This window comes from Pseudorca crassidens, chromosome 5 (genome assembly GCF_039906515.1).
Source record: "Pseudorca crassidens isolate mPseCra1 chromosome 5, mPseCra1.hap1, whole genome shotgun sequence".
NCBI lineage: Eukaryota > Metazoa > Chordata > Mammalia > Artiodactyla > Delphinidae > Pseudorca > Pseudorca crassidens.
In genome coordinates this window covers 149,102,993-149,129,614 of record NC_090300.1, presented here as the reverse complement: position 1 = coordinate 149,129,614, position 26,622 = coordinate 149,102,993, and the positions used below count along the sequence as shown (strand labels likewise).

General features: G+C 50.2%; 1 protein-coding gene across 8 annotated transcripts in view; it reads right to left on the bottom strand.

The window, feature by feature from the left end:
- PCNT (pericentrin) overlaps nt 1-26,622 on the bottom strand; it is a 96,341-nt gene that overhangs the window by 37,450 nt on the left and 32,269 nt on the right. For 6 of the 8 annotated variants that reach the window (XM_067739741.1, XM_067739744.1, XM_067739747.1 and 3 more), the window contains exons 15-26: nt 25,531-25,656; nt 22,076-22,222; nt 16,799-16,950; nt 14,953-15,083; nt 14,624-14,862; nt 12,741-12,903; nt 12,248-12,460; nt 8,645-8,677; nt 7,068-7,297; nt 6,556-6,672; nt 5,453-5,659; nt 3,228-3,398 (exon numbers count right to left, since the gene is read on the bottom strand). In XM_067739741.1, the coding sequence (XP_067595842.1) occupies nt 3,228-3,398; nt 5,453-5,659; nt 6,556-6,672; nt 7,068-7,297; nt 8,645-8,677; nt 12,248-12,460; nt 12,741-12,903; nt 14,624-14,862; nt 14,953-15,083; nt 16,799-16,950; nt 22,076-22,222; nt 25,531-25,656 (1,929 nt within the window). The remainder of the gene's footprint in view (nt 1-3,227; nt 3,399-5,452; nt 5,660-6,555; nt 6,673-7,067; nt 7,298-8,644; nt 8,678-12,247; nt 12,461-12,740; nt 12,904-14,623; nt 14,863-14,952; nt 15,084-16,798; nt 16,951-22,075; nt 22,223-25,530; nt 25,657-26,622) is intronic. The other 2 variants (XM_067739742.1, XM_067739745.1) reach the window with 2 other exon arrangements.

The window sequence follows — 26,622 nt, the reverse complement described above, 5'->3', positions numbered from 1 at the left end:
AGAAATAGAAACAGTGTGATATTAGTAAAGAAAGAGAGACCTAGATCAATATAACTGACCAGAGTTCAGATATCTAAATAAATATGGTTAACTGATTTTTGTGAACGGTGTAAAGGCAATTAAACGGAAAAAAGATTAGCATTTGAACAGAGCTGGAAAAATTAGACATCCATGTGCCCAAATATAAAGTATGCCATAGATCTGAATACAAAGCAAAACTATGACATTTCTAAGTGAAAACATAAGAGAATATTCTTGTCGTCTTGGGTTAGGAGAAGAGCTCTTAGATACAACTCCAAAAGCATAACCCATTTAAAATTTAATAAATTGAACGTCATCAAAACTAAAAAGGTCTTGATCTGTAGAACACACTATTGAAGAGTGAAGAGACAAACCACAGAGTGGGTTAAATATCTGCAGATCATATATCAAAAAAGTATTCAGAAGATATAAAGAATTCCCAAAACTGAACAATAAGAAAATGAACCCAACTTTTAAAAAATTAGCAAAAGAATCACAAGTCCAGTAACGGACAGCTTCACAGGGGAACTATACCAAACATGTAAGGAAGTGCTAATCCCTATCCTTTTCAAACAATTCCAAAACACTGAAGAGGAGGGAACACTCCCAAACTTATTCTCTGAGGTCATCAGTACCCTGATACCAAAACCAAAAAAAGACACTACCAAAGAAGACAGTTACGGCAATATCTCTAATGAATATAGATGTAAAAATCCTCAATAAAATATTAGCAAACCAATCCAATGATACATTAAGAAATCACACACAATGATCAAGTGAGATTTATTCCAGGGATGCAAGGAGGATTCAATATCTGTAAATCAACCAATATGATACACCACATTCCCAAAAGGAAGGATAAAAATACACAATCGTCTCAATAGATGCAGTAAAAGCATGTGCCAAAATTCAACATCCATTCATGATAAAAACTCTCATCAAAGTTAGTAAAGAGGAAATATATCTCAATATAATAAAGGCCATTTATGACAAATCCACAGCTAACATCATATTATTGGTGAAAAGTTGAAAGCCTTCCCTCTAAAATCAGGAAAAAGACAAGAATACCTACTCTTGCTACTTCTATTTATCATAGTATTAGAAATCCTAGCCACAGCAATCAGACAAGAAAAAGAAATAAAAGGCATCCAAATTGGAAGGGAAAAACTAAAACTATCACTATTTGCAGATGATGTTAATACTTTATATAGAAAACCCCAAAGTTTCCAACAAAAAACTATTAGAACTAAACTGAAATCAGAAAAGTTTAAGGATACAAGATTAATATACAGAAATCTGTTGCTTTTTCTATACATTAATAATGAAGTACCAGAAGAGAAAGAAAACATCAAAAAGAATAAAATACTAGGAATAAACTTATCTGAGGAGGTGAAAGACCTCTACTCTGAAAACTATAAAACACTGATGAAGGAAACTGAAGATAATACAAAGAAATGGAAAGATATTCCATGTTCAGAGATTGGAAGAATACTGTTAAAATGTCTATAGTACCTAAAGCGATCTACAGACTTAATGCACTCCCTATGAAAATACCCACGACAGGTTTCACAGAACCAGAACAAATAATCCTAAAATGTATATGGCACCACAGAAAACACCAAATTGCCAAAGAAATTTTGAGAAAAAGAACAAAGCTGGAGGTAGCATGCTCCCTAACTTCAGACTACACTATGAAGCTACAGTAATCAAAACAGCATGGTATTGGCACAAAAACAGATACACAGATCAATGGAACAGAATACAGAGCCCAGAAATAAACCCACACCCTTATGGTCAATTAATCAACAACAAAGGAGGCAAGAATATACAATGGAGAAAAGACAGCCTCTTTAATAAGTGGTGCTGAGAAAACGGGACAGCTACATGTAAAAGAATGAAATTAGAACATTCTCTAATACTATATACAAAAATAAATTCAAAATGGATTAAAGACCTAAGTGCACAGGACTTCCCTGGTGCTGCAGTGGTTAAGAATCCACCTGCCAATGCAGGGGACACGGGCTCAATCCCTGGTCCGGAAAGATCTCACATGCCACGCAGCAACAAAGCCCATGTGCTACAACTACCGAGCCTGCACTCTAGAGCCCGTGAGCCACAACTACTGAAGCCCGCGTGCCTAGAGCCTGCACACCTCAACTACTGAGCCCATGCACTTCAAATACTGAAGCCCACGTGCTCTAGGGCCCACATGCTGCAGCTGCTGAGCCCGTGTGCTGTAACTACTGAAGCCCACACACTGCAACAAGAGAAGTCACTGCAATAAGAAGCCTGCGCATGGCAACAAAGAGTAGCCCCCACTTGCTGCAACTAGAGAAAGCCTGTGCACAGCAACGAAACCAAACAGCCAAAAATTAAAAAAATAAAAATAAGTTAAAAAATATATATATATAGCTCCATAAAAACTGTAAAAAAAAAAAGGAAAAAGACCTAAATGCAAGACCGGAAACCATAAAACTGCTAGAGGAAAACCAGGCAGAACACTCTTTGACATAAATTATAGCAATATTTTCTTGGTGCTGTCTCCTAAAGCACAGGAAACAAAAGCAAGAATAAACAAATGGGACCTGAATAAACTTAAAAGCTTTTGCACAGCAAAGGAAGCCATCGACAAAATGAAAAGACAACCTACTGAATGGCCGAAAATATTTACAAATATTAGGACCAATAAAGGGTTAACATCCAACATATATAAACCGTTCATACAACTCAACATCAAAAACACAAACACCGGGCTTCCCTGGTGGCGCAGTGGTTGAGAGTCCGCCTGCCGATGCAGGGGACATGGGTTCGTGCCCCGGTCCAGGAAGATCCCACATGCCGCAGAGCAGCTGGGCCCGTGAGCCATGGCCGCTGAGCCTGTGCGTCCAGAGCCTGTGCTCTGCCACGGGAGAGGCCACAACAGTGAGAGGCCCGCGTACCACAAAAAAAAAAAAAAAAAAGATCTAATATTCTAATCGATTTAATAATTATTAAAATCACTTTGAAAGATTTAAAGTACGTGCCAGAAAAACTTACTGTCCTATAATCCACATAGAAATGTTAAAATTACAAAGCGTACACAGTAGTGACAAGCCCACAAACTGTATCGCTTGGATGTCCTGTCCTCTACACAGAAGCGCAGGGGAGGCCACCAGCAGACACGGAGCAGTGAGGGGACACTCCCACAAGGCCCGCCCCACACGCACCTCGTCCTCATGCTGCAGCAGCGTCCTGTGCACCGCCTCCAGCTGGACTTCTGCATCGTCAGGACGGTTGCCCGCAGGTGACCCCAGGCATTTGCCCTCATCCAGTTTAGACTGCAGTGTGGACACCAGGAGCAAGTTACTCATCTGCTGTTCCTGTAATGCCTCTTTGTCCTATTTAAGAAAAAAAGATTTATTTTAGGCAAGTGTTTCAGGAAATTGGGGGCCTCAAACTGCAGCTTGTTATTAAAGTGTAGGTCATCCTCAGCCCTTCTGGAGCACACCTGTGCACACCTGCACATGCCAGACACACCATCCACAGACCCAGCCATGCTCCAGAGCAGATGCCTGCCTAGTGGAGGGTGCAGCCCAAACAGAGCCGCCACGTGCGCCCGAGATTCCACTGCAAGGAACTTATCCCAGTCATTATTCAACAAGGTACCAAAAGGGTCTCCAGACTGTCAGCAAATTGTTTTAACTGGGAAGAACCTGACAAAGCACAGGTCAATGGCTGACAACACATCCACGCAATGAGTGTTAGCAGCCCAGTAAAAAGTTTTCAGGGAACATTTACTATGGATGGAATGGTCACAGCACATTAAGTGGGGAAGAAATAGGCATCCAAAATTGTACACATGGTCCAACTTTGTAGAGGAAAAAAAAGGCATTTTCTACAGCCTGGTGCCTAGTAAGCTCGGTAGCTGTTGGCTGGAGGAGGGAGCCGCCCAGAACTGTCCCCAAGCAAGGGGGGACAGAGCGAGCCGCTGGCTGACTCAGGAGCCACGGGGCCTGTGCTGGACGTCCTTCCCACACAGCACATCCTCAAGAAGGGGCCTGGGCTTCACCTAGTGGTTCTCATCAGCATTTTCAAACCAAACACACCTGATAAAAACTCTCCTCCTTGAGCCAGGGTTTTCTTAGGGCCAAAACGATTCCAAAATAAAATTTCTTATTGAGCCTCAGACTTTCAAGTAACCTTTAAACCCCCAGTGACACGAGATACAAGAAACTTGGATTCCTTCAGGCTAAATGCTCAAAGGAGGGGCAGCGCTGACTGGAAAGGCCCTCCTACGCCACCGCCCTGCCCCACTCCCAATCAGGGGACCTGCCCACACGCAGCTTTCCCACCTCATCTTAAACTCTTAGACACAAGAACGTGCACATCCCTGAGGCGTAATTCCAAACTACAACTAGAAGAACTATCACCAGAGGTGTTTTCACTGAGGAGCTGACAAAAATTCCTTACTCAAAAATTAAAATAATTATAACTAGGCTCTATGTAAAGTATTTAATAAAATAAGCTTTCTAAACCTAAAATCTTGAAGATTTACTTAATTACTAGCGAAAAACTCAAGAGTACTTGAGAGACAAAGGAGTGCTATAAAACTGGTATGAAATGTTATTACACTAAATGCGACACTGTGATGTGCAATGAGAAACACGCACCTGGTCTCTGTCCGATGCCTGGCACAGAGCGCCTGACACCTTGGTGCTCCCTGAGCGATGAGAGTGACAAAGGTGCCCTACATTCCCAACAAGCCCCTCCAGCCACATCTGAGTCTGTGTCACAGAGGTGACTTTGGGGAAGCCCCAGGCCACCGGGGCTGTTTGCCAGGGGAACTGACCATGGGATTAAAGGGTCAGAACTTTCAGTCCCAGCCCTGGCCTCCAGGGAGGGGAGAGGGGCTGAAGGGTGAACCCATCACCAATGGCCAATCGTGGCTGCATGATGAAGCCTCCACAAAACCCAAAAGGATGGGTTTCCAGGAGCTTCTGGGTCAGTGCGCCCTCCCCACCTGCCCTCTGCACCCTCCATCTGGCTGTTCCCCAATTGCATCCTTTTATGATAAACTGGCAACCCAGTAAGTAAAGTGTTTTGAGCTCTGTGAGCCACTCTAGCAAATTCGTTGAAACCCAGGAGGGGGTCGTGGGATCCTCAACTTATAAAAGTTGGACCTGAGGTGGGCATCTGGGTGCGAGGACAGTCCTGTGGGACTGAGCCCTTAAGCTGCGGGGTCTGACGCCATCTCCAGGTAGACGGTGTCAGAGTTGAGCTAAGTCGCAGGACACCCAGCTGGGGTCGCCGGGGACTGGGGAGACCCCCACACGCTTGGTGACCCTGTGTCCACAGTGGAGCAGTCAGAGCTGGGGGTCTGCGGTGAAAAGGAAGCCCCGCCACGGCAGCTTCCCCCCGGCCGCCCCCCTCCGCCCTGGGACCGCACGCTCGCCTGCTCCAGGTCCCTCGCAGCTTTCCGCTGTCTCTCCAGTTCTCCCTGGAGCTGCATCAGTTTTCTCGTGGTGCTGGCGTTCGTCTCCTGCAGACGTTTTATCTCCTCTTCCTGGATTAATACTTGTCTATCTGCCAACTCTTTCTTTATAATCAGTTCATTAAGTCCATTTGATTTTTCTCTCAATTTTTCTTCTAACAATTCAATCTAAAAACCACAGAAAATGCTTCAGAAACAATAGTTTAAAAAAAAAATCCCACCTTGCAAAGTAAAGAGAGTACAACAACACAACTGTAAGAAAACTGATCCTCTGCATGGTTTTCTAGACCCACGCTGCACAGTGAAGCCTGGTGGAAGAATAAGACAGAATTCTCTCTGTAAAATGATACACAAAAAATAACATAGAATTTGTTAGTAAAATAAATTGTGGGAGGAAGGAATGGAAAGCCACTGAGCAGTAAAAAAAAAAGAAGAACCAAGCACAGATAGATACAGCACCGCCTGGGTCAGGGTCGAGAAGCAGGCTGAGTGCAAAGGTTACACCTATGGTCCATTTGCACAACAGCCTGGAAATTACAAAGCTGTGGAGAGAGCGCGGATTAGCAGGTGGGAGGGAGTGGGCGTCTCCTGTCTGCATGTCCACACCCTGGCTGGGGCCTCCTGCAGGACATCACCATGGGGGGAACTGGTCTTATTTCCTCTAACTACAAGTGAATCCACAATCATCTCAAAGTAATTTTAATTTTTAAAAAGAATAAGCAAATCAACTCCAGCGACCTCAGACAGGAAGAAGCAGACAGATCCGACCCCAAGCAGAAGGAAGCAAGAAAAACAAACCAGAGACAGGGCCCCGTGCACCAACCCCTCCCTGTCTGGTCATGCAGAGAACAGGCGAGGGGCGGCAGCACCGAGGGAGCAAACGGACGACGCACAGACACAGACAAGCACGGAGCACTCGCACCTCACCATCCAGCTGCACCCGTGGTCGTTTTCGTGTACATGAAAGGCAAAACAGGGTTTAAAGGTAAAGCTTTTTTTGAAAGCGGCGCAGAGAACCGCTCCCCACAGGCAGGGCCTGGCATACGGCGGGCGGGCTGACTTACGTCGCTGTCGCAGGGACCCGGCGGTCGCAGCCGGGCTGCCTGGCGGAGCTGCTCCTCCAGCCTCTGGATCTCCTGCTGGAAGTCCTCGCGCTCGCGTTCCCGCTCCACCGCCTGCACCTGTCGCGAGAGGCAGCCTGTTTGGACCGTTTCCCCGAGCGTCCCCACCGCCCTTTGCAGGCAGGAGCGGAGGACGGGGACCGGGCGGAAGGGGCCCCCTTGTCATGGGCACCGCGAATGACGGAGCCACATGAAGAGGCGCAGTCCCCAGGTGGGACCCAGGGCGGCTTCTGAGACATGGGCAGGAGAGACAGAAAGCAGACGGCAGAGGGCCAGCAGACACCGCCCCGGGCCAGGGCAAGCTGCGCATGCACAACACCCGAGAGACGTCCTCCAGGCTGTGCTCACGTTCATCCCGACGCTAGCACAGAAGCTACTTAACAACCTAGAATGAAGTTCGCGCTACGAAGATGACCTCCGGTGACGCAAACAAACTCATCGCTCGAGACTCTTACGTCCATGAACTGGCGCTGGCGGCGCAGCTGCTGGTCCAGGGAGCCCATCTGCTGCCTCAGGGCGGAGAGCTCCTCGGCCTGCCGGGCACACGCCTGCTGCCGCGAGAGCTGCTCCTCCAGCTCTGCCTCTAGGAGCCTCATCTGGGACAGCAGCGCTGAGCGGTCCTTCTCCGACTGCTCCTTGGTCTCTGACTGCTCCTTGGTGAGCGACTCCACTTCCTTCTGAAGAGCTGAAGGTGCCGAGGAAACAGCTGAGGAGCCCAGCCCAGGGAGCCGTGGGCCGGCAGAAACGTGGAGATGCGCGTTTCTCCAGCGATGGAGCGCGGGGGGGGGGGGGGCAGCATGCGTATCCCTCCACCCCCCACGGGCGTGTGACTCGGCCAAGGACACAGCCGCCTCGAGAGGACGGATGTGCACCCTCGACCTGTCAGATCCCGAGCCCACGTTCTAATAAACAGCCACAGTTCTGGCAAAACCCACTGAAAACAAGGCTGAGAACTTCTGCGGGGGGTGGCGGGGAGGGAGGAAGGAAAAATTATACTTTTTAAACGAAAATTGGCTAAAATAAAAAATTTTAAAGCCTGAGAAGAGAATACATCTTTGTGTCCCCAAATGACGCATCAGGTAATTTTCTGGGAATTCTGCCTTCACGTATATTCTCCAACGTGGAAGAATAAAATGTAACTTAAAACCTCCACCAGAGGAAACACCAGCCCCGCTGCGGAGGTTCCCAGCTGATGTGCTGACCACACAGGCCTCCCTACACACCCGGGGGTGACCTGTCTTGAGGAAAAGGGTCGAGCCGTCAGCAAATCTAAAGCCGACCTAAAACGGATGGGGCGACGAGGCCACGATCCAAGGGAAACGACAGGCTAACAAGCATCTTTGGAAAAGAGGTCTCCCTGCAATGGATCCCAAAGTGTTGAAACTATCCTGAAACTGAAATGTTAAACCCATATGTTTGTATTTATATTTCACCAGCTTTCCAAAGTTAATTATTTTGGTTTGTATAAATCTGTCTTTTATGACAAACTATCACCCCCACTAAGGTAATATTCTCCATAAACTTCCAGGCTAACAAGTCAGCAACGATGGCAAATTAGGCTTAAACATGCAGTTAGAACAATGTCCTTCACGGGCCTCAGAGACTAGAAACCAGGGCTCGTGTGCCACTGCTGTGATGACCAGTGCTGCCTGGCCAGCCACCCAGACAGGACCCACTTCAGGGTCACACAGCCTTCGTGCAGGCAGGACTGAGGGGAGGTGTCCATGCGGCCATTAAGGCCACACAGAGGGCCAACTCCAGAATCAGGAGACCTCCTGGGGCCCCCAGTGCAGGCCCCCAGCCCAAGGACGACTATGGCAAGACAGGCTTCCTGCGGCTCAGTAACTGCAGTTAAGCATCGTGACAGAAATGCTTGCCCATTTTTATGTATGAATATTGACGATCAAAGTTATCTTTCATGTAGTAGTTTGCCACAAAAGCTAAGTACTTGTCCTCTTTAGTAAAAAATTGGCAAAACCTGACGCAAACATACAGCCTATCACACAGAAATCACTCATGTGCTGTTACAAACCTGAATCCTTGTGTGCTATAGAAACAGGAGTGCCTATGAATGAAAACACACAGCATTTTCAGAAATGAACACAGAAAACTGGGTGACTCAGGATATGAAAGTTAGAAATACGAGAAGGGAAAATGTCAGCAGCAGGGCTCCAGGAAACGCTGTGGCCTTGCTGCCAGGCCTTGGACGACCTCTGAAACGTGTGTTACTTCCGTGGTGCCACTGCTTGGTCCGAATGTTGTGCCTCCAGAATTCACATGCTGGTGTTTGGAGGTGGAGCCTTCAGAGGCGATGAGGTGCGGAGGGTGAAGCCCCATGAGGGGGTGAGCGCTTCTCTTATAAAAGAGGCCCCACGGAGCTGCTGCCCCTCCTGCACGTGAGGGCCCAGCGAGAAGGCGCATCCACGAGTGGGAGGCGGGCTCGCACCAGAAGGCGACCGTGTCGGCACCTTCACCTCGGATTCCCACCTCCAGGACCGTAAGGGCGAGTAACAGCTGCAGCGTAAGCCGCTGGGTCTCTGTTGAGACTGAGGCCACTGTTGGCCCTCGTGTTGCAGCAGGTCCCGGCTCCCAGGGCCTTGCTGCTGACTTTTAAAGACAACAAGGAAGAACACAGAGGACAGATGGCATCGCCCTGAAAGTGGGCACGAGACACGCGAGAACAGGTGAGGCTGAGCTGAATTCCCCCACGGGCGCCAGGACCCCCCACCCTTTGGAAGCTGGCCAGTGTTCACGAGGAGCCAAAGCAGAATCGGGACCAAGTGGCCCCCAAGACAGCGCCTGAGAAGGGAAGGGAAGGCCAGGTGCCAGGCCGGCACGCTCCTGCAGGGCGGCAGCGCAGTGGGAGTCCCCAGGTGGCCGGGCAGCTAAGACAGGGACCAGACAACAGTGAGGAACTAAGGTGGGTTAGCCATGTAAAGATGAAAGCAAACCGAGAGGACCCAAAGGAAACACGAGAATTTCCTGCGGATAAAACAAACGCAGGACGAAAGACTGGCCTGGGTTGGGGAAAAGGTTCCATGGATCTGTGCCCTCCGGCCAGCCCCTACCACACAGGTGGGCGAGGCCTCTCTGCAGGGGTGAGGGGCGGTCACAGTGGACGCAGGGGAGGCGCCAGGCCTAGGGCTATGTGGCCGTTCGCCTGACCCCATACCTCTGCATCTCCCACAGGGTCCCAACTCTGAAGCCCTAACGCCCCGCGCAGGGAGAGCAGGCTGGAGGTACAAGAGCCCGTGACAACAAACACGGGTCTCAGACGAGGAGGGCCCAGCCACCACTCGGACCCACAGGCCGGGACGCCAACACCCGGGAACAGGAGGGGGCCCCAGCCAGGACACTGCCCCACTGGGACGTGTGGCACAGGGCGTCTGGGGACAGCAAAGTGTGCGCACGGAAGAGACATCGGCCAAGAGGTAATGACAACAAAGCCCCAGATGTAACAAACGCCCGGCCGCCGGCAGAGCAGGGCAGGCATGGGAAACCACTCCAGATACGGTTCCGGGACGTGTGAACATCCGAGCAAAGATAAACTTCTAAAAACACCTCCAAAGAAACACGGTCAGATGTGCCAGCAGGTGTCCAGATGCAAGAAAACAATGGTTTTTAGTCTCAAAGTATTCAAGTAAAAGAAACCAAATCTAGAATTGTCTTTCCAGCTACCACTTCATTTAAGGATGAGGCTGAAATAAGGTAATTTTCAGGCACTCGAGGTCTTGGAAATTTTCCCTCACGGTCCTTCTCTGAAAGCGTCCAGTCTGCAGGGAGCCGTGGAGAAAACAACCCACATCTTACTGCCATTTAGGGAGCACCGTGCACATGGCACGGACAGACAGAGCACACGTGCTCACGTGCTCATACGCACCGCTGTCCCTGGGGGCCGAGCAGAGAGGGGAAAGCGGGACAAGTTTCTGTGCTGGGGACCAAGGACACGACCTGAACGAGGAAGAAGCAAGCACGCGAGCAAAGCGGAAGGCGGCACAGTCAGCAGGGGACGGCCCTGCCCCAGCTTGAGGTGGCGGGGAGAGCAAGTTCCAGGAAGCCCCGAGCAGACACGGGAGCAGACTCACCGCAGACACAGAACTGAGAAGATGCCACGGGTCCACTCTCAATTAGCACAACATCCATTAGACACAGTTCAAGTATAAAAAAGACAAAGCAAAGGAGGGAAAAAAGAAAGCAGGTTAATTTTTTACCATCAGAAGTTCACATCAAAAAATGGAAGAGAGACAGAAGAATGTTATACATGTTAAAGCTAAACAAGAAGATGAAGTCTGGAAATGACTGTAAATAGTTTTAATAACCCGCGCGGAGGGAAACCAAGACGATGGCACAAATCACTCTTTGCTTCAAGAGCCTGCAAGCCCGTCGGACCCACACATCCACTCAAGAGCCGTGGGAGCGTGAACATGCGTCTCGCCCAGAAGAGGTACCGAAGATGAGGGCAGAAACTAAACAGACAACTGTTTGTTTATTAATCGGAAAATTAAAAGGAAGAATTGGAGGAAGAGAAATGAGTTTTCTGAGTTGCTTGGGGTGGTGGCTCAGCAGGAGCCCCTGAAAGTCAGAAGGTCGCTGACGCCTTTGCTGTGCGGTGGGGGCAGCAGAGAGGTGGGCCTGGCCGGACTCGCGCCCGGGGGGCCAGGCGGTGGGGGCCACAGGGAGAGGAAGGCAGGCCCTCAGCGGGCGGAGTGCAGGCGCCGCCCTGGCTGCCCCTACCGCCGCCACTGCCCACAAGCTCCACATTTTAAGCTTTTTATGTTTTAACGTTAAATATTTTAAGATCTAAAATTTCTAAGAATCTGAAACTATAATGACCTGCTTTTGTTAAAACTGTATGTCAGTAAAGCAATTATACTCCAATACAGATGTTTAAAAAAAAACCAAAACAAAAACCGTATGTCTTCCTAGCTAAGGTTAACACTTGTCTGGTAATTTTAAAGAAAACTTTTAAGTAGCCCTCATTTTTTTCACATTCTTGGCTATTTATCTTGTGAAATGTGAAACAAAGCAGAGTCAGCATGTCAAGGGGCTCTAACACGGAGCCTGGGGGTCATTAAGGAGTGGAACTCAAGCCGGGCCCCAGCGAGGGGAGCCGTGAACTTGGGACCTGGGCCAAAGCTCAGAGATTCCAGGGGCGCAGCAAGAACCGCACCTGCTCCCAACCCCGTAACGGGCCTTCTCCTCCCTCGTGACGGCCTCGGCCCTCAGGCACGTTCAGCCCAGACTGGCTTCTGCCTCTGACTCCAATTAAATTCTCTGTAGGCAAACCCCCCCCCCCGTCCTCACCCTCAAAAGCCCCAACTGTTTCTACTGCCTAGCGGGACCCGAATCTGCGTGCTCCAAACTGCAATTCTTTGATCCCAAACAGACACTCCCTGCTGGACCACTGCCTCCAGGATGCCGAGGCTGACGACCACACACAGGTGGGCGACCCCCTGGCCAGGCGACCCGGCCTCAGAGTCAGCAGCCTTTCCTACAGCACAGTCAGCCACCGCAGCTGCCCTCAAGCCACACGCAGCCCCGCGACCCCGCAACCTCGTCCTCTCTGCCCTCAAAGCCTCGCGTCCGGGCCAGCCCGGCTCTGCCCGCACCCCCGGCTGCAGCTCGGCCTCCTTACCGGTCTCCCTCTCTCCGGCTTCCACAGCCAAGGCTTCCTTCTGGCTCCACAGCACGGAGTTCTCCTCCTGCAGCTCCGCCTGCCGTCGGGCCGCACACTGCAGCTGCTGCCTCAGGCCCTCCAGCTCAGCCACCAGGCCCTGCTCACTCGCCTCCTTCCGGCCCAGTGCCTCCTGCAGGCTGGCCCTCTCCTCTGTGAAGCCCTCGACGATGCCTGCGGTCCATGCGGGAGGGCGCTGTAAGGCCCCGGGGGGGGGGGGGGGGGGCGGGGGCGGGGCGTCCTGTTCCCCCAGGGACGGCACCGGACCACCCTCCCCGCGAGGCACAGGAGCGGCGGGCAAGACGAGGGCCCAGCGCACGCGGCCACCGTGAGCGAGCGCCAGGCACCAGGTGCGCGGGGTCGGGGCAGCGGCGCAACCCCAGGAAGGTGGCTGACGCCCTTGCTGTTGAGACCCCAGCACGACGCGCATCCCCGGCAGGCAGGCCCCGCTCACCCTCCGCCGTGTGCAGCGCCAGCTCGAGCCGGGCCTTGGCCGCGCTCTCCGCGTCCAGGTGCTCCAGCAGCTCCTGGTGCTTCCGCACCACCTGCGCCGTCTCCTCGCTCTTGCAGCTGAACTCCTTCTCAAGACGAGAATGAATCTGACGTGCTTCCTCCAGCTGTGAAACGCGTTTGAAAATGGCATTTTGGACCAAAAGTAATCAAAGCTTATACTGACACCAACAGAGTTCTATTTGCATCAAATTCTGGGGAACCCATAAATATCCTGTAACAAACGTCAATTTCCATGTTCAACGTTATGTCAGTTACTAAATAAGCAACAAATTTTCAAAAAAGGAAAGTTCTGCACATGGAGACACAGACAACACTGCACGGACACACCGTTTGTGACCGTCGACCCCACATGTGTCTGCGTGGAACATGGCGGGGGGGGGGTCATTTCAGAGGACACACCGACAGAAGCCTGGCACCCGGGCAGGGACAGGCCCCCTGGTGACTGCAGGTGGAGGATGGGAAAGGCTCCTGGGCCATCACCACACCGGGCAGGGCACCTGACACGACCCTCCCTCCCCAGGTCGGACACCATGGGACGCCCCCCTTCCCAGGCACAGCCCGGGGCCACAACTTCACCTTCCTCCCGAGCTCCCCTGGTGGGCATGTCCAGGCTGAAGCCCCCAGGTCACCCACAGGCTGGAGGGCCCAGATTAATCTCTGAATTCAAAACGCCTACACCCAGCTCTCCTGACCGACAACTCGGCACCTGGCCCGGGCCCCCTCAGCCTCCCCCTGCGTGTAACCAACTCTGACCCTTCCAGACCCAGCCTCTAAGGAAACCTGTTGGTTTTACCTTGAAAACAGCCCCTGGCGCTGCCCCTCCTCATGCCCTGCTGTGGGCAGCCTGCCCGAGCTCTCGGCGGCCGCTGCCCCTCGGGCAGCCCCACCACTGACCCCGACCTGAACAGGGGCTCCTCGCGCCCCTCTGGCCGCTGCCTGTGTCAACTCCCACCTCCCTCCCCTGCTTCCCCGCTTACACACCCAGGTGCCCCTGCAGAGCACACGGTGGGGGCAGCGGGGACGCAGGGCCGTGGGCCAGGTCAGACTGCAGACTGGACGGCGTCTGTTCCGTTAACTGCGCTTGGGGACAATCCAAAGCACCTGATTATTTATCGTAAGATGCTGCCCAACTCTGTCCGGTTTCTGAGAGAAGATGGGACGAAACCAGAGGAGAAACTTCAGAGCTCGACACTGTGGCTCTACCTGCATTCGCGTCTCAATATTTCTGAGACGTGAACAGCGATGCTTCACGTGAAAATGCTTACTTTTTAACTGGGCAACTTTGGGAAAAGGCTCTCTATTGCTTTCCAAGCTTTCCTACTTAATGTCTGTGCTAACTGTCTGAAGCATTCTAAAAGGTTAACAAATTCCCATCTTCAGTAATAATCTCCAAACGTAAGTGTATTCAAAACGGAATGAAAATGGCGTACAAGGTGCAGTAAAAGAGGCTGAACACACATGATCTAAATTAAGTGCACCGAGGTTGTACTTTTCATTCACAGCAAGCCTACTTCCCCAAGAATTTCGGCTCAGAAAAGACTCCTATTTGAGGAAAACATGTGGGCGAACCTCCCTGGGAGTAACAGGCTCAGGGCGACACCCGGCAGAGAGAGGAGAGAAAGAAGTCAGACCCGCCTGGAGAGAGGAAACCTCCGTCTCGCCCGCACGGTCTGGTGGAGGATCAGAAACCCTGACTGCCCAGCACCCGCAGGCACCTGGGGCTGCGCTGTCACTGCCAGGCAGCCTCTGTCACCCACCGGCCCCCCGCCCACTCCTTCAGCCTGTCACCCTCCTCTGCAGAGAGGCCGAGGGGCCGTGCCTCACCTGCCTGGTGGAGTCCAGGACCATCTCCAGGAGGCCGTCCACCGCCAGGCCCAGGCTCCGGTAGATCCTCCTGACGGGCCGCTCATACTCCAGCGTGCTTTCTGGGCTCATGAAGAAGCTCTCACAGACATGACTGCTAATCTCAGCCACTGACGACGTCTCGGCACACTCGGGCGATGCGCTGTCCAGCTCCGGCAGGGCCGCGTCGAGCCCGGGCCACACCTCGTCCAGGGCTGGGGCTACAAGCGAGCAGACACAGGAGCCATGCTGCCAGGAGGACCCCCGGTGCCCGGCCTCGGGTCTGCGGGCACAGGGCTGTCGGCGCTCACCTGCAGGCGGGCTCTCGTCCTCCAGGCAGAGCCCCACGCGCTCACCGATGCGGCTCTTCAGGGCAACGGCGGCCTTGAGCGTCTCCCCAAACAGGCCCAGCAGCCTCCTCAGGGCGTCCCGGAGAGCTCTCCTGAGAGGGGCACACACGGGCAGCGTCAGCCGAAACCCCGCCCGGCTGACCGCACGCGAGCAGCACCGTGGGCGACCTGAGTGTCCCTCTCCTGGAGGCCTGCGCCCAGCCCAGCAGAGGGGCTTCATCCGGGACCCCCTCCCAGCTGCTCTGCCCGCAGCGGCGCCACCACGACCTGCACAGACCCAGCCTGCCCCCCGCCACAGCCTCTCTGGCACTCAGGAGCAGAGCTGGGCGCCGACGTGGCCCCTGAGGCCCCACCCTCTCAGGAGACACCGGCTCAAACGCCCAGGTCACCCCTTGCCCACAGCCCACCAGCACAGGAAGGCGCCGTGTCTCCCCGTGTCTCTCTCTGGGGCCACACAAACACGGAGTTTGGGGTATTTGGTTCCCCTAGGACAGGAGTCCTGTCTCTGAGCCGCATCCTCCCAGACCAGCCCTTCCAGCTGGGGGGCATCAGCTGGGGCACGGTGACCCCACCCAGGCCGTGGCTCCGGTGCCCACGAGACGTCAGGGCTTGGCCAGCCCCATCCGCCCGCGGCTCACACCCCTCCCTCGGGCCCAGCACAGGGAAACGCCACTCAAGACACGGGAAGATCCGCCCCTCAGGAAGCTGACACCCCAGGTCACGGCCAGAGATGGTGAGAAAGGGACGCGGGGACGTGAGGGGCGGGGGCAGGCGGGGGTAGACTGCAAACGGCGGGCCCGACAGCCCCTGCTGCTGCCCAGGCCCCTCGGAGGGAGCGTGCGGGGAGGGCATAAGGACCACCCCCAGACGGGCTCGGGCAGGCGGTGTCTGCTTTGCTCTGAGAGAAAATGCCAGAAGGCACCAGCCCCCCCTCCTCCTTGGGCCCCGTCCAGGCCATACCGACCCCTGGTCCCTGAGGAGCCTCATGAACGCCAAACACTCGTGGCTGTTGGGGCATCTCACCTGCCGGGCACACCCCCCGAACGCCTCGGGGCCTTTGCTCTCTGCCAGCCCCCCGAGGGCAGGGCCAGGCCTGACACGTCCTGCCCTGCACTCCCCTCATCGAGCCGCAAGGCAGCTGGGCACAGCACAGAAGGTCCTCGCAGAGATAACGAAGCCGTGAAAGCATGAACGGAGAGACGGAGCCCACGTGAGCGGCACCCGCCCTCTGCACAGCAGCCCTCCCCCCTCCTCCTCTGACCCTCAGCACCGCATATACGGTAGTGCCGCGCTGCTGAGGACGTGGGTCCAGGGGCAGCGGGGACCCCAGACCAGCAGGACCACGAGATACCGGCAGGGACAGGCCAAGGGATGCACAAAGGGGCCCAGAGAGGTCGGCCAGTGAGCTGCACCTTCCCGGGTGATGCTGAGCCAATGGCCCCGACAGGCAAAGACGAGAGCGTCTCCTGACATCAGGCAAACACAACTGAACAGCTCACTCCAGAAGCACACGAGAAGCGGAGCTAAAACCTGCCTAGCGCCAGGTGGGAAACTATTTCCTAAATAAGACTCCCAAACAAACAAGAAAAGGGACGGGTCGGTAACTGCCTTCATAGCAGCATCAAATCTTGTAACCTGGCAAAATGAGAAGGTTTGGCAAAGCGAGGTGGTGGGTATGTGGGTGCCACGACTCAGCGCTCATCTTGAAGTTTAAGGCCCTCCTGGATGAGAGGACCACGCAGCACAGGGTCCCATCCACCAGGTGCCAACATGCACTCCAGCCCGAGAAGCAGAGGCGGCCACTGACCTCTCGCTGTGGGACAGGTCGATGTCGGACTTGAGCATTGAGATGAGAGTTGTTTCCTCCTGGTTCTCCCTTTCCCGCCTTTGCTGAAGCCTCTCCAGTTCGGAATGGCGCTCTTCTATCTCATGACTTAAGGATAAAATCTGGTCTTTTAGCTGTTGAAGAAAAATTGTTAAAGCTTCAGTTAAGACAATTTAGTTAAAACTAAGTTTCTATAAGGAACTTTCTTTATCTAACAGTAGGTCTGTGGTTTGTGGGATGGAGAAAACGGATGATGGGACACCAGCGTGGGGCCCATAAAGCACGCAAAGCACAGGCCGGAGGAAAAAGAAGGTGTAATTTTGAAACCAATTTACTGAAGAGAACAAAGGGAACAGAAAACAGTTTCAGTGCTGTGCATAGAGGGAACCTGGGGAAAAAGTGTAGCTCCTATAAACCACTGGGCCATATAGGTCGCTGGTAAAATGAAAGAAAATGGAATAAGTAAACAGAGAATGGCAAGTTTCAAGATGGCAAACAATGACCAAGAAATGGACAAAAGAGACACAGAAGATGAACTGCATGCCCGGACGGCTCGAGGCTGGGGCGGCCCCAGAGGCCAGCGTGGGGCTGGCGGACGGCAGACCCTTCCCTCTGCTGGCCCTGCTCCCTCACCTGCATTCCTATCAAATCTTCCTCCACCTACAGTGGGGCTACATCCCAAGACACCCATCCTAAACTGCAAATACCATACATCAAAAATGCATTTAAGGACCTCCCTGGTGGCACAGTGGTTAAGAATCCGCCTGCCAATGCAGGAGACACGGATTTGAGCCCTGGTCCGGGAAGATCCCACATGCCGCAGAGCGGCTGGGCCCATGCGCCACAGCTACTGAGCCTGCGCTCTAGAGCCTGTGAGCCACAACTACTGAGCCCGCATGCCACAACTACTGAAGCCCGTGTGCCTACAGCCCGCACTCCACAACAAAAGAAGCCGCTGCAATGAGAAGCCTATGCACTGCAACAAGAGTAGCCCCCACTCACCGCAACTAGAGAAAGCCCGCGCACAGCAATGAAAACCCAACGCAGCCAAAAATAAATAATTAATTTTTTAAAAAAGGAAATGCATTTAATACACCTGTGAATGAAAAGGGTCACCTGCCATATCAGTAAACAAAGGATGTTGCAGCCATCAAGCCACCAGAGCCGCCCAGACAGTGGGCTCTGAGTGGGCTCAGGATGGGAAAGCACAGGATACTGGTCCCAGGTAGAGGAGGTACAGATCAAAAAAATGATTTCAGTGAGCCCAGACTTTGCTTCTTCCCCTATATAGAAAAGCGCTAAATTCATTAACTTGAGATGCCTGGTTTCTTTAATTAACAGTAATCTTTTGAAAAGGAAAAGCAGAGTGGCTGGCTGTCTTGGTCAAGAATGGCTGTCAGAGCATCAGTCGTTCACCTTTCTGGTCGTGTGGTGGATGGGGAGCTGTGGCTGCCCTGCCCAGCATCACAGGAGAGAACTGGACCACATATCACTAGCCCAGGGAAAGATAAAAATTCAACATTCAAAGTACTGTTTCTATTGAATGTACACTGCTTTCACACCATCGTAAGTCAAAAAATCCTTCCTAAGTCAAACGACTGTAAGTCAGGGACAGTCTGTACTCAATAAGGTAATAGAGTTAATTCATCAATGAAGAACATTTGTTCATCAAAAGATGACAAAAGGGAAGAAAAACCCCACAAATTAGAAGAAATCCAGAAATACAAAAAAAAACTTCCCTAAATCAGTAAGAAAAAGACGAACAACTGTTTTAAATAGAAAAATGGCCAAAGATACAAAAAGGTATTCCACAGAAAGGGAAACACAAATGGATCACAAACATAGTAACAGAGGCGCATCTCATCAGCAAATTAAGACCACCAAGAGACACCATTTCGTTGCCACAAAATTGGCAAAAATTAAAAAGCAAGAACATTCCAGGAGAGGATGTGGAGTAACAGGAGCTCGAGTGCACGACTGGTGGAACCACCCAGAAACAGCCTTGGGGTTACCCAGCAGGGGCAGAACCCCACAACCTGGACACCCACTTCTGGGTTTAAGAAGTTCCTGCACATCTGGAGTAAGAGGTGTGTGTAGGAAACTCAGGGCAGCTTTATTCATAATGGCAGAAAGACAGAACCAGGCCCAAGTCCACCGATGAGCACACACGCAACGGATGCCATTCGGCAGCTTGGGTGGCGGGTACGGCCCCCCCAGCGCCGTCTGTGAACCTCCAGTCAACACGGAACGAGGGAGGCCAGCACACACCCCCTTGTGAAGGCCGGAAAGGGCTGAGGCTCAACAGCAGAGTGTCCAGGAATAAACACATCAGTGAGCAAGAAACCTGCAACGATCAGAAGGGTGGTTGCCTCGGCGGGGAGCAGGGGGCAGGGGGGTCTCCTGAGGTGCTTCACGTGGGTGGTGGGACACCATCCTTACTCCACAGTATTACTTTAACCGAACATGTACATTTTAAGGACACCTGTAAGATAATTTCACAGTGGAAACAGCTTCCCGCAGAGTCTGGTTTCCTGAAGGGTCGCGCGCCCTGCTCCGACCGGGGAGCCTCTGGGCAGCGGACGCACAGCCCGGCCCACCGGCCCAGGGGAGCCTCCTGCTGCCCGCCTCCACGCGCCCGCACGAGGGCCTCCCCCACTCCTGGCGCCTCTCAGTCTTTCCTCCCCACCTTCTCTCACACTCCTGCCATCAAGCAACCATCCCCCCTTTTTAAAGGTAAATCGCTATGTATGTTTTACAATTTCTCTCTTAATTCAGAATTTAACATTTCTTTTTAACTGTACTAATACTGTTATTAGGACTGATATTGTTTCTGGTCCTTGAGGTATAAAATCGCAGAGGCTCTGAATGGTGTATTCTGTACAAACTTTTAGTATTTTGTACAGAATGAGCTGTTTTAAGAATGCATGTCATGTACCAGCAGGAATGCCTGGTATACTGAAGAACAAGCTTAAGAAACACTCCGAGAGGCTCGTTCTTCCTCATGGAGCCCCCTCCTGCCTAAGCCCTGGTGCCGTCCTTGCTCCCCTGCACGTGCCCCCCATCCTCCTGCCTTCTCGTGGCTGGGCTCCCAGCACAGGAGGGGCCTCTGCAGCCAGGAACATGCCCCTTGACGGGCAGCTAATGACTGACCTCCACAGATACATGCTGCCCTGAATCTGGCTGGGAATGACTTTGACATCTTTGGTACCAAATTAAGTCAGACACACCCACGTGCAGTGTTTACAGTCAGAAGGCCTGGCCCCACCACTTGGCAGCCACGGACTTTGAGCAAATTAACGGAGCCTCTCCTGGGCCTCAGTGTCCTGAGAGGGAGAGAGCTGCACAGAAATGAGAAAATTCTACATCTAACGTGCTTAGCGCAGTGCCTGCACATATTCATAAGAAAACTGTGCCTCCAGTGTGTGAATAGGTTCAAATCCAGTGACCCTGTATGATGATAAAGTCAAAGAAAGCAGCAGTACTGTTATGACTCTGAAAGATCACACAGTGGGACTATCTCTAAAAATAGTATAAATACACATCCGTATTTTCAATAATAATAATGAAAAAAACCCAATTCAAAAACTGTCAAGGACCTCAGCCATAAAAAAGAATGAAATAATGCCATTTGCAGCAACATGGATGGACCTAGAGAGTATTATGCTTAGTGAAATAAGTCAGACAGAGAGAAAAATACTGTATAATATCACTTATATGTGGAATCTAAGAAAATGATACAAATGAACTTATTTACAAAACAGAAATAGACTCTCAGACACGGAGATATATTAGGAGTTTGGGATTAATATGTAGACACTACTGTACATAAGACAGATAACCAAAAAGGACCTACTGTACAGCACAGAAAACTACATTCAATATCCTGTAACAACCTCTAAGTGAAAAGAATCTGAAAAAGTATATATATATACACTTTATATATATATATACACACACACACATATGTATATACATATATATGTATGTAACTGAGTTACTTTGCTATACAGTTGAAACTAACACAACATTGTAAATTAACTGTACTTCAATAAAAAAAAACTGTCAAGGACCTGAACAGACAAAAATGGCCAATAAACCCATGAAAAGATGTCCAACACCACCAGTGATTAGGGAAATGCAAATAGAAACACGGTATCACCTCATATCCATTACAATGGCTATTATTTTAAAAAATGAAAAACAACAAGTGTTGACAAGAATGCGGAAAAATTGCAACATTTGTGCACTGTTGGTGGAAATGCACAATGCCACAGCTGCTGTGGAAAACAGTTTAGCAGTTCCTCAAAGTTAAACACAGAATTATCATATGACCCAGCAACTTTGTTCTTAGATATATACCCCAAAACTCAAAAGCAGGGGCTGAAGCAAATACTTGCATCGCAGTGTCCACAGCAGCATTATACGCACAACTGCCAAAGGAAGAGACGACCATGAAGATGGCCACCAACAGATGAACAGATAAACAAAATATGGTGCCTATATACAGTGGAATAATATTAGTCGGCCATAAAAAGCCATGAATGTTGATACACGCACAACGTGGATGGACCTTGAGGACATTATGCTAAGTGAAATGAGCCAAACACGAAAGAACATATATTGTGTGATTCCTCTGAAATGAGATCCCTCGAGGAGTCAAATTCACAAAGGCAGAAAGTATAGTGGTGGGTACCAGGGAAGGATGGAGGGGGATGGGAGTTATTATGTTTTTAATTAATTAATTGATTAATTTATTTTTGGCTGCACTGCATGCGGGCTTTCTCTAAGTTGCGGCGAGGTGTGGTGCACGGGCTTCTCGTTGTGGTGGCTTCTCTTGTTGCGGAGCACAAGCTCTAGGCGTGTGGGCTTCAGCAGTTGTGGTACACGGGCTCAGCAGTTGTGGCTCGCAGGCTCTAGAGTGCAGGCTCGGTAGTTGTAGCACACAGGCATAGGTGCTCCACGGCATGTGGAATCTTCCCAGACCAGGGCTCGAACCCGTGTCCCCTGCATTGGCAGGCAGATTCTTAACCGCTGCGCCACCAGGGAAGCCCAGGAATTATTTTTAATGAGGGCAGAGCTTCTACTTGGGATGATGAACAAGTTCTGGAAATGGAGAGCAGCGATACTTGCACAGTACTGTGAATGTGGTTAATGTCACTAAACTGTACACTTAAAATGGCTGAAATGGTAAATACTACGTTATGCACATTTTACCACACACAAAAAAGAATAAACAAAGAAAAGATGCATCCCACATACCTGCAGAATTTGGTTATTCTTCTCCCGAAGCTGCAGAGACAGAGACTCTTTCTCTTTTTGGTAAAGAGACTGTGCCTGCTCGCGCTCAAGTTTATGTATCGCCTCTTTTTCATGCAAAGCAGCTTTCTTTTCACTTTCAAATTCACCCTGTACAAAAGTACATTATTAACAACAACAAAAAATGTCATGAAGCTATAAAATTATAAGGATAATTTCTCCATTTCTCTGCTGTTCACTAGAATTTAGTTCATTCAACAAATATTCATTGATTCCGTATTCTGTGCCAAGAACAATGACCAAAAAGGCCAAGGCCACTATCCGCAGTGAACATGCGTTCAAATGTGCTTATCATATAGAATACAAAAGAAACAACCTGCTACCTTTCCCAATGGTCACGTTAAGAAATTCTCCATCATCAGGGTATCATGACCATCAAAATCCAAGATATTTAGAAACCTAACTTTCTCTGGTTTTAAAAAATAAACATTGTTTCTTCTTGAATAATAAAAAATATTTTTTAATAATGTTCACCTAATGAATTAAAATACATTAATGAAATAAGCTTTTTTTTTTTTAACTACAGAGATAGCCCTTCCAGAATGACAGAATAAGGACCTCCAAAAATCCACTCCTCTGCAGGAGCACTGAGAACACTGGCAAAAACTGTCAAAATGAACTTTTTCATAGCTCTGGAAATTAAAGTGTTTATTAAAAACAAAGGCTGAGTCGCCATCAGAGCAGGAAGCTTTGAGTGTTTGAACCTGCCCTAATCCCATCACTCCAGTCTCTGGGATAGCCTTGAAAATGCAGCCCAGGGAATTCCCTGGTGGTCCAGTGGTTAAGACCATTTCAAGCTTTCACTGCTGTGGGCCCTGGGGTTCAGCCAGGGTTCAATCTCTGATCGGGGAACCCGCCAAAACAAAAAGAAAGAAAATGCAGCCCAGCAACCATGGGGGGAGCAGGAGAAGAATGGGTTGCACCAAAGCACCACCACCAACTGTCACTAACTGACCTGTCTGGCAGCTCACTGAAGAGCTCCATTCTCAAAGCTGGTTTTTTATTGGCTCTGATTCAGAGCTCACCTCAACAATCCTGTGCCCAAGCCATTTGGCAAAAACAATTAGCAGCAACTGTTTAACATCTCAGCGGCCTGAGGCAGTGATAACAATTGGAGCTAATAAGAGGCTGATCAAAAAAAAGGAAGTGAGGGCTTCCCTGGTGGCGCAGTGGTTTAGAGTCCGCCTGCCGATGCAGGGGACACGGGTTCGTGCCCCGGTCCGGGAAGATCCCACATGCCGCGGAGCGGCTGGGCCCGTGAGCCACGGCCACTGAGCCTGCGCGTCCGGAGCCTGTGCTCCGCAACGGGAGAGGCCACAACAGTGAGAGGCCCGCGTACCGCAGAAAAAAAAAAAAAAAAAAGGAAGTGAAAGCTAAGGCAGAGATGTATACTGCCTGCCACAGCATTAAAGGCATGCCCCAACCAGAGCCCCACAATAAAGAGATAAAATTATAAAATGAAACCCAATAGATATTCTGGAGCTGAAAAGCACAATTACTGAAATAAAAGTTTCACTAGAGGGACTCAACAGCAGATTCAAGTGGGTAGAAGAATCAGCAAACATGAAGACAGGTCAAATGAGATTATTCATTATGGGGAACAAAAAGGAAAAAAAAAAGAGAAAAGAAATAAAGTAAGTAGGCTCACAGGCCTTTAGGACATCCTCAAAGACCAACATACACATCATGAGAGTCCCAGAGGAAAGGACAAAGGGAACAGGGCAAAAGTATACTTGAAGATAATATGCCTAAAAACTTTGCAAATTTGATGAAAAATATTAATCTATACATAGAAGAAGCTCAATGAACTCCAAGTAGGATAAACTCAGAGATCCACACCTGGACACATCATAATCAAACTGCTGAGAGACAAAGAAAATCTAGAAAGCAGTGAAAAGCAAGTAATTTATTTTGTCCTTTATGTTTATGTGTATAGTTTGTAATTCTTTTTTCTATGTGATTTAGAAGACAAATGCATAAAGAACGAGCATAAAGTGTATACAGATGCTCTTTGTATGACAATATTAGCACAAAGGAGGAATGAAGGAAGGAATGAAGCTATATCAAAGAACAATTTTGTGAACTATTAAAATTAAGTTGGTATTAATCTGAACCATATTGTTATAAAATGTTCAATGTAATGCCCAGGGCAGGCACTAAAAAAATTAAAAGCAAACAAAAAAACAAAACAAAAACCAAAAAAAATAGAAAAATAAACATCAAGGAAATCAAAAGAAAAGGCGGCAGTAATGGAGATTTAGAGGAACAAAAGAGACAGAAGATATATAGAAAGCAAACAGCAAGTACTGACACACCCTATAACATATATGAACCTAGAAAACATTATTCTAAGTGAAAGAAGCCAAACACAAAAGGCCACATTTTGCATGATTCGATTTCTAAAAAATGTTCAGAAAAGGCAACTCCACAGAAGCAGAGAGTAGATCAGGGGTTGCCAGGGGCTGGGGGAGGGAGGAGACTGCTAACGGGTGGGGGGTTTCTTTTGTGGTGATGTAAATGTTCTGGAATTAGACAGCAATAAGAGTTGTACAACTTTGTGAATATACTGCAGACCACCGAACTGTATATTTCAAAAAGAGTGATTTTTATGATATGTGCGTTATATCTCAATAAAGTTGTAATTAAAAACAAAACAAAACCACACTAAAAATCATTGTGAGAAGTAATGCTGAATGCTCACTCATCCCGTGCAGACACCCTTCCGTGGCAACAGGCCCCTTGAAGCAAGAAAAGGCTTGACGTGGCCGCTGCTGAGTCACCAAAGCAAGGCCATGAGCAGGGCTCAGATTTTCCCAGGCTTAAATACAGCCGGCTCTTTACCATGGGGTTGGACAGTGTGGGTCCACTTACCCCCGGATTGTTTGTTTCGGGCCGTGCTGAGCAGCATGGGGCATCTTACCTCCCTGACCAGGGATCGAACCCAGGCCCCCTGCACTGGGAGCGAGGAGCCTTAGCCACTGGACCGCAGGGAAGCCCCATGGATTTTGTTTCAATGGTGAACACTAGAGCACCACACGATCCGTGGCTGGTTGAGTGTGCAGATGCACAGTAACGGCGGATACGGAGGAGCCACGTGTACCGAGGGCCAGCTATCAATCACACGCAGATTCCCAACTGTGCAGAGGGCCGGCATGCTTAATTCCGTGTTGGTTAAGGGTCAACTATTTGATGACAATTTCTTAAAAGAAAAGGAATGCTAACTAGTCAACTTAAACATAAAAATGAAGGAAAAAAAGTTGCCTTGAAAAATCTCAGTTACTAAGACAACGAATATGTTTTAATTTTGCATGTCAAAATTAATTTAGAATAAATTTTTCTTACTTACTTTGCAGGTGAGAAAGGATAGCAATGAAATAGATCCCCCTTAAGCCCAGTACCTTTAACTGTGAGATGCGCTGCTCCAGCAGCGCCCCCGACCGACACTTCAGCAGCTCAGTCTCCTCCCGACAGCAGAGCCGCTGCCTCTCCTCCTCTTCCAGCTCCGCAGGAGCCGCAGCGCCCTGCTTGAGTGGGGAGGAAGGTCAACACTGGGCCTTGCCCATGTGCGCGGATCTGTGGCGAGGCTGGAGCTCAGCTTATTCCACACATTTCCACGTGGCGACACGCAGCAGTCAGGTTAGAGCTCACAGAAAACGTCAAGTCACTCTTTGTGGGCTCTGGATTCTCACCTCAGTCACAAGCATCAGTAGATGGGGTTTGCACAGCACAACACTGAAACTATACTTTGAAGTTCTAGAGACCATTTCTGAATTAACACAGAACATTTTTATAAACTTCCTCTCCTGGAATAGATTTAATTCAATCCTTTAAAAGGAAGAATCAAGTGCAATTTCAAGTTGGGACATGTGGCAGTTTCCAAAGCCCTTTAACCGTCTCATCTGCACCACAAAACCACTTCATGGGAAGGACGGGGTTCACCCAGATGGTTCACAGCCAGGAAGGAAGCCGCAGCCTTGACAGTAACCAGATTTGACCACGGATGCTGGCTCTGTGTGTGCCAACCACAAAATGCTAGTGAACAAGAACAAAACCCCGAATGCCAACGGGCACCACAGACCAGCAGGGCAAGGCCAAGGGAGAGGAGGACAAGCCACACTCCCTTTCCCCAAAAACAGACTCCAGGACACTGAAGGACGCTGGGAAAAATAAGAAAACATCAGCACCCAAGAGGCGGCAAATCCCGCAAAAGCACATGATAAACAGGACCCCGCGCGTGGACCGCTCTTCGGGTGCCCGCCCGCCCGCCCGGCACAGGCATCTGCGCCCCTCCCCCTCAGCACCTTCGGCAAACAGGTCCTGAGGGCGGACCCCGCACGCTCGCTGGCCTGTTAAACGCTCTGGTTGACAGGTCGAAGCGTAAGCACCTGCTTCTTGAAAAACTTGTGCCACAGATCACATTCTTCAGGCAAAAATCTTTCACGGAAGCCAAATGTATACAAACAGATAAAAGTGAACTTCTGTTTGGGGTC